General features: G+C 50.0%; 1 protein-coding gene across 1 annotated transcript in view; it reads right to left on the bottom strand.

Annotated features, from left to right (window-relative positions):
* Positions 1-8,106, bottom strand: part of ETV4 (ets variant 4) — a gene marked incomplete at its 5' end in the record, with an annotated part of 12,932 nt that overhangs the window by 567 nt on the left and 4,259 nt on the right. Inside the window, 8 exon segments of the mRNA XM_010137598.1 lie at positions 386-487; positions 1,517-1,686; positions 2,040-2,108; positions 2,205-2,279; positions 4,447-4,691; positions 5,099-5,257; positions 5,870-5,996; positions 7,262-7,315. Coding sequence (XP_010135900.1) covers positions 386-487; positions 1,517-1,686; positions 2,040-2,108; positions 2,205-2,279; positions 4,447-4,691; positions 5,099-5,257; positions 5,870-5,996; positions 7,262-7,315 — 1,001 coding nt within the window.

Raw genomic sequence — 8,106 nt, 5'->3', positions numbered from 1 at the left:
GCAACAGCACCCACACGCCCTAAGCAGTCTGTACTGTGACATAAGTCGTCACAGTTATTCTCCCCAGTGCCCTGCATCTGGAAGAGACCATCCCTTCCACACAGGAACAGCCCCCAGGCAGCCTCTCTCCCACCAGCAGCAAGTCTAGACTGATTATATGCCCTTGCAGTGCTCCGACTCTCCTGACTGAAGACACATGCAGAAAAAGACAGAAGTCCCGATTCCCCTTTGTTTCATTCCTCCTGTGTTGCCTAGACGCAGCTCCTTTACCTTCCTCCTGTAACTGCTGCGAAGAGGAGTTATGGAGAAAGCAAGCCCAGAGACTTCCTGTCTCAAGAGAAGCATCACTAAAGGCATAAAAATTCCATCTGCTTTGCAAACTGACCTTCTGCATTATGCCTTTCTCGTAATAGTAGCGAAGGGATCGGCTCAGCTTGTCGTAGTTCATGGCTGGGCGGTTCTTTTGGATACCCCACAGCCTGGCTACCTGCAGAACGAAGCATCAAAGGGCATGAACGTCCGTGAACCCAGCCCAAGGGCAGAAGAACATTCTCCAGCTGATTCTCTTTTGAGAACCACAACACATACAAACAAGTACAACACTGAAGGAATAGACTCAAGGATTATTTAGCAGCTTTTCAACAAAAGATGTAGAATGGAAGGTGAAGCACCCAGTATCACAGAGGCTTTCTCCTTGCCCCTGCAGAGCTCATTTGCTTTCCCTTCCCACTCTCCAGTAATCTGAAAGCTTGAGGACTGCTTCATCCTCTGCTACGCTGTATCTTCAAGGATCTCCTGTTTACCAGGAGCCCAAGTACGAGGGAACACCTTCACTGGAAGACCCTGCTGCCTTTCTTCCTTCTACCACATGATTTTTGGCTTTGTCTGAGTCTCAGAAATCTGTTGTAAGCATATGTCAGCCCATGAAAACACCTCATAACCCCTGAAGGCTGATATGCAGCAAGAACAGCACTAAACGCTGCTCTAAGTGGAGCAAGATATGAACAGATATTACAGACACGTCCCAGATGTTGTCAGACATCACTGGGGTTTTTGGAGCATGTCAGCATTAGAAATTACACCTTAGTTAACGTAGCTTTAACGTAAAAATATATTTAGACTAGGACATATTTTCTACCAGATTTTCATGACAACTTCTGCAATCAGAAGGCTTCAAAACCCTAAACCTCAGTGTCAGCTTCAACTATGGAACAAAGACAGCACAGGTCACTCACTGCAAGCTTGGGAGTGCCGTGTCTAGGGGAGTGGAGGCAGAGGGCGATCTGACTCACTGCACTGCTGGGATTTAAACTTGCAAGCAGCCTTTCTTTAACTGGCATTTGTGTGATCCAGGTGTTTTGACCTCTTCTAAAACCCCTGACTTGCTGCAGGGTCCAGCGAGTGCCACTGGCAGGCAGGAGCCTTCACAGGGCAGAGGAAAAGCCACTTGGGCATTTGCAGCTTCAGAAACAGTGTCTGCTCCCTCTGTGCCTGTAGAGAAGCTAAATGGTTTCACCTCTTCTGGTTCGATGAGCTTGAACTCCATCCCTCTACCAGTCCAAGCAATGAAGTGGGAATTGGTTGGATTGTCCAATAAAGCCACAAGAAATTGCCAGAGCTGGAGAGATCCCCGTCTCTGGTATGGAGGTCCTTCCCGGTACCCTCCGCCTTCCTGCTTGATGTCTTCTGCCGAGAAGAACAAACGTGTTTCTGAAGGAAACAGAGCAAACACAGTTGCAAAAGAAAAAGCACATTTCACGACTGTTTACCTGGAGTTTGCCAGTTCCCATAAAACAGAGCAGCCTCTTCCCCAGCAGCTCTTTCAAGAAGAGCTCTGATGGACCTCACAATCAATCTGCTGATGGAGGCCCGTTTGCTGCTAAAGAAGCTCAAGAAATGGGATACTAAAAGGCATGAGCCACAGCTAACACACCTGCAAGAACACCGCGTGACAAACTATGCAGACAGTGGTCGAGCGGCCACAAGGATTGTGGATAACCCTATCTTACACCCAAACCGTCAGCCGTTCTTTCTCCAACCTTCAAGTTTTTCTGGAACGACACAGACATCATCAGCAAAGGACCTCATCTGCTTGTCATAGCTGCAGCCTGAAAGAGGGAGCGGCGGCGTCAGTCAGAGACACGGACAGGGCAGTCGAGGGCAAAGCAGTGCGGGGAAGCGACGACAGCCACTGGGTCTCTTACCTAACGCATCTTCCGTGTTTGAATGGCTGGGATAACTCTCAACATTTACGTACGTGGAAGGACATCCAGGAACATCTACAGAACAATTACAAACTCATTGTTAATTGCTCTCCAGAGGTGGGTAAGTGCGTGCAGCCTCTAACCACCATTCTCTTAGGGCCCTCCTAGGGGTTTAGTGGCAGACTGGTAATATTATACATCTCTGCCATCCCACCACAACACGCTTCCAATCATGAATCAAAGTAGCAAATTTTTGTGGTACTGTCACAGGATGTCCTTCAGAGAGGCCAGGAGAGGCAGTCAGTCACCGACACGCCACCCAGTACAGAAACCTGGGCAATAGGCTCGATTTGTGTGACACCTCTCCCTCATCTTCGTTTAAGGTAACTACGTGCTCTGCTACAGTCTTCGCAGGTGAGGAGGCATCACATTTTCCCAGGGTGCTTTGATGATGCTTATGCAGAGCGGCAGCATCTGAGTGTTTACTACAGACAGTGTCTCACAGATGTCCTGTCAGACAGCTCAAGTCTCCCTGGCCTTTTCACATCAGGACAGGGCATTCGGCCAGTGTTTGAAAACAACCAGAAAGTCTTTCTGTTATCTCTGTGCAGCATTTATTTTTGCCCAGGAATGCAATTTACATCTTCTGTAACTTGCGTTTTCTGAATCAAACCTATTTTCCATCCACAGCTGAAATGGATGCTCTAACTGGGAGCTTTGGAAAGATTTTTCTTACCTTTCCCTCCTACTCCTGTGTATAGCCATCCCAGACCTTCTGCTGATGCCCGGGGCAGAAGGGCACTCTGAGCTGACAGCCTCTGTATTATTACAATCACAAACTACTCTCACAGAAAGCTTTCTTCCGAGTCTGCGTGTTTTCTTCCTCTGTCTGGACTGAAGGACCCCATGACAGCGTACCGTCAGCACAGACAGAGGTGGATTCTGTACCCTCACAGAAACTTTTCATTCATGTACTTATTTCTGCTACAGAAAACAATTCAAAATGTTCATCAAAATACGAGGAAATCAGCAGTACCATCCCTCCAGAAGGCAGCGTTGTGATGTCAGCACAGCAGGTCTTTAGACAGGTGTGCTGAAAATAAGATCTATCCCTTGTGGGAAGAGAAGGGGAATACCTCACAGAACGGCTGTCCAGAGAGCTGTGTTTGGAAGGACAAGCTTCTTCCTCTGAAATCTCTGCTGTCTGCTCTCCGTGCCCTCTTTCCAGGGCAAGTAGCACGTGGAGGTTGACACTACAAGAGACGCAGAGCGGCAACACTTGTGCTGACCCTGCTCTGTGCTTCCTGCCCTTGGGACTGGCCAGTTCCTTGTCAGCCTCCCAGGCATCGTTAGCCTGTTTTGGTTTCAGACTTTGAGATCTCTTCGTCAGAACAAAGCTGGTTTATCTTGCATGGTAAGCTTCAAAACGGGGCATCAGCTCTCTCCGTGACCTGCTGCAGCGGTTTCCAGCGGTTGTCAGCTGCCGGTGAGAGACCCCAGCAGGGAAAGTTGACCCCCACCGGCTGGGCTGGGGGAGCTGCATCTTTGCCCCCACTTTGTGAATTAATTTTCCCTGCTCCCAGTCAGGGAAAGGGCAGAGGGTCAGACAGTGTCCTGAGCGGCAGCTCAATCCCTACAGGCAGAGCAGCTTTCCTCTGCCAGAGCCTGAAGGTCCTCTCCTGCTGCAGGGATCCAAGGCACTTTTTCTGTACTAGCTCCAAGATATTTAATTACTTCCTTACTGCTGCCATTTACAGAATGTTTTCAATATAATTTCTTCAAAGCTGACCTCACTTCTTTCCCTTTCTAAACCTACTAACTCACACATCCCTCTGAAGACAAAAACTCCCTGTGAAAGCAGGAACAAACACCCTTTTCTCCATTTCTGATGGTGTGAGTGGGCTAATGAGGAATTCTGAGTCTTCCCAAGGACTACTTACTCCCTTGAAAAAACCCACATGCCTTCCATCTGGTTTGAAGGGGTTTAACATCACCTTCCAGCTTCTCTATCCTGTTAAAGCTTTCCACTACCTGCCAGAAAGTCCTTCTCAGAACACGGTGAGGAGAGTGAATGTCCCAGCCTTCCCTGGGATGCAGCGAAGGCACAGAACTGTTTGTTTCTCCTGCTACCCAACCAGTTTCCCAGACCACACAGGCTCCTGAAGGTGAAGCAGTACTGTTTCAAATCCCAAAGACCACTGATGCCTGGTTTATGCAGGCAGAGCGAGCTAGTTCTGCCTACCTGCATCATACAGGTAGTCCACCTGCTCCTGCTTGATCGCCACAGCTGCTGGGTACTGACGGCTGCTGCCCGCCTGGCCGGCTTGCTCGTACCGCAGGTCGTGGTACTCCTGTTTGAAGCCCTGATGAGGGTACTGGAGGCAGGGCTCGCACATCTGGTGCTGGTAGGCAACGGGGTCTTCCTGGGCTGTGCCATGGGAGGAGGGGAAGGAACGGTCGATCTCCCCAGGGGGCTGGTAGGCAGAGCTAGAAGAGGGGAGAGGACATGGGATGGCTGCTTTCTCTGAAGTCTCAAGACTCTGATCTTGGCCTCTGACGCAGGGCTGGTTAAGGGACAGACACTTCCTTGGCCTCAGCCTGTTACTAGGGTGGGGGGAGCTGCACACATTACTGGGGCAAGGAAGGGACCCCAAGGAAAGATGTTTCCAAGGACAGCTCCCCAGCCCATCATTCACAGAATGTGACAGGCTTAATGTTCGAGACTTCTTCAAACCCTAGGCAGCAGTGGTGGGTCCCACATGCTCTGGATGGGGGGATCCTGTGATTGCTGGAAACTGAGCACTTTAATGTTGCTGCTGCAGCCCCTCCTCCCCGAATCACCAAGGCAGGCAATTCTTCTTGCCTGTGGCTGCCTTCTCCAGGCAGTAACTCACCTGTTTTGTTTGAGTTATCCACAGCTGGCTGTGGGGTGGGGTGGCCCTGCAGGGGTCAGGAAGCTCCTGTCCTGCCTAGGGAACTGTTGGAGCGGCGACTGTATCGGGGTTCCTGGGTTGGGGGACTTGATTCCAACTTGTCTGGGTTGATCATAGGCACTGGGACAGTCAAACAGACATTGGTGCGTTACAGTTCTCCGAGAAGGACTTGTGGCAGCACCTGGGGAGAACGCGTCACAAGCAGACACGCTGTCCCTCTACGCAGCCACCTAGCCCAGAAAACTCCCAGCATAAACTCCATCCTTTCCGATTACTGGCTGCCACCCGCCCTAGCAATAACCCTCGAAGCAGAGAACTGGAGGAGGTGTCTGTACGGAAGAAGCCATGCTGCAACTCGGGCAGGTAGCTGGGACTGCGGGCAGCAGTGCCAGGGAGCAACGTGTGGGACAGGTTTTGGGAGGCAGAGGGAGAGAGAGGCACATGACAGATAGCAAGACTGCTCTCAGCATCAGGACCGCTGAGACACAGCACTGGGGAGAAGAAACGAGGCAAGCCCAGCTCTACTCTGGGCAGGTCCAAGCTCTCCAGGGCAGGACGTGGCAGTGTGAGCAGGCTGCCGTGAGCCGAGCCACCACGTAACTTGTGTTGCCATGCGTGTGCACTGCCCTGACCCAGCAGACGGAGCAGACCATTGTCACAACCCTTCATTATCAGATAATGCAGCAGCGCTTGATTTCCCAACAGCCCTGCCCCTGCCCCGAGACGCGTTACCTGGCATAAAGGCACTGCTCGCCATTGTGGTACCGGAATGGCTGCTCGTGGTTGCAGGACAGTGTGGAGTCCGAGGAGGGACTCTGCGGCTCCTTTTTGATCTTAGCAGGAGGACTGTGAAAAGCTACTGTGGGAGAGAAAAGAAAGATCGGGTCGACACTTCTCTTGTTTATGGAGAGCTGGTTTTATCAGCCAGTAAAAAGTCAGTTGTTCTTGCCCAGCTGGCTTGAGAGAAACGAAATACCAATAGGTACCACTGCTCGCTGGACTTTCCTGAGCTCTGCCCATCCTTTAGTAAGGTTTGTATGATATATCAACCTTAAAAGAGCAAATCGAAGATAGTGTTAATACACCCCTTCTGTCTATTGCAGCTCTTTTCAATTTATGGAGTAAACAGATACACAAAACACATCTAAAAATACTGAGGTGTTGGCTGCATCTTGGGGGCAAAACAGAATAAATTGCTCTGTCCAGTACGCTGAACACCACCGAAGTTTCAAGAAGCTGGATGTGCCAGGAGCAGCCAGTTCTTTCCGGCCCCTAATAGCTGGAACAGGCTATGGCATTGCTACCGGCTCTTTCATTCATTCAGAGTGAAACACGGGGCCAGCCCTCTCCTCAGCTCTAGGTCAAAGAGGAAGAAACGGGATATGAGGCCCGGTGTGTGAGAAAAGCAGAAAGAATTGCATGGCCATTGCGTGGAAGGTTCCCGTACACACGCTGGGACCCGTGCAACATTCTGCTCCTTTGTGAGGTGAAGCGTTTTGACCAGTCCTCAGAGCAAACATCTGTGGTACTGCTGTGCCCACCCACACGCCCTGCTGAGAGGCAGCTCCTAAGAACAGAGAGCAGGCGGACTAGCGAGCAGATCTCCTCGGGGATTCTGCGCCCTCCTGCCGCAGCAGGCAGCAGAGAGGACTGTCATCGCACAGAGAGGACCATCATCGCACAGAGAGGACCATCATCGCACAGAGGCCGTGCTGGCAGCAGATGCTCAGCCAGAGGCAGGAGAGCAGAGCCCCAAAAAAGCACCTGCAGGAGGCACAGCACCCATAACTCCACGTACAGTCCAACTTCTCTGGCTTTGGGAGAAGTAATAGCACAGATTTTACCTTTGATTGTCACAGTAACACATTTTCTCAGCTGTTCAGGGGTGCCTGATCATTCACAAAGCGCTGACTATAATCCCCACGTTGGATCCACTTGGCATAACAGACTGTGATATTAACACACAGATATTTTTGCATTGCCCAGATGTGAACGGTTAGCCTGGTTGGTTTTTTTTGCACCATCACAACAATGCAGAAATGAAATGAGTATTTACATATTTGCTTGTTTGAAGCACATCCTGCCTTTATCCCCTGAGATGCGCGATTGCCTCGTGCTACTTACGGTTTTCTGAATGAAAGTCAGGCACAAATTGCTCATCATTGTCTGGAACCTGAGCTGCCAGGGGAGGGAGGGAAGGAAGGGGCCGGGGGGGAGAGAATGAGAAAGGAGAATTAGATTTGGCACTTTGCACAGTATCATTAACAGTAAGGCAGAAATAAGTCTATGCAGGAAAGATCTGAGCTTTCAGCTGGGAGGCACTTTAGTGACTAAAGATAGTTTCCCTTTGGGATTAACCAGTGCAGTTGCTCTGCCTGCAGATTTACCCCTTAACAGCCTGCCAGCTTCTCTCTCCCTTACCTTGGAAATATGGACAACAAGTTTATTAGTGCAGGTTCACAGTTTTCACTAGGAACATAACACACGGGGATTTTTAAGCATTTAGCGTAGGAAAAACAACCACCAGCTGACACATTGGGACATTGCTTATCGCCAAAGTGATGCGCAGAACAGGAAACCTCTATGCCTTCATATACAACCTTTTCAGTGGCTCCAGAACCGGTGGATAGCTTGGCACTAGTGGAATTGGCTACAATTTTTAAATCAGCAGAAGGAGAACATTTTGGAAGAAAAAAAATTACTGGTATTAGGAGAGGGAAACCGGTTAGTAGTGCCTTGCAAGTACGTGTGATTTCGCAAATGGGAAATGTCAGAGGAAGTGCAGGTGGAGCCCCAAAAAATCTGACAGCAAACAGCTGCTCTTTGCCTGCAAACCAGCACAGTGAAGCTTATTTCTAAGCATCTGCCCTGTGGACAGCATTGTCAGTACAACTCCAAGAATAACGGCAAATCTAAGATATCTGAATAGTTCAGAGATTGCCTTAGAGCTACCTGCAGAGGCTTCATCC

Source organism: Buceros rhinoceros, unplaced genomic scaffold (genome assembly GCF_000710305.1).
Source record: "Buceros rhinoceros silvestris isolate BGI_N320 unplaced genomic scaffold, ASM71030v1 scaffold16096, whole genome shotgun sequence".
Lineage (NCBI taxonomy): Eukaryota > Metazoa > Chordata > Aves > Bucerotiformes > Bucerotidae > Buceros > Buceros rhinoceros.
The sequence above is the reverse complement of the archived record's forward strand: the minus strand, read 5'-3'. Positions and strand labels throughout refer to the sequence as shown.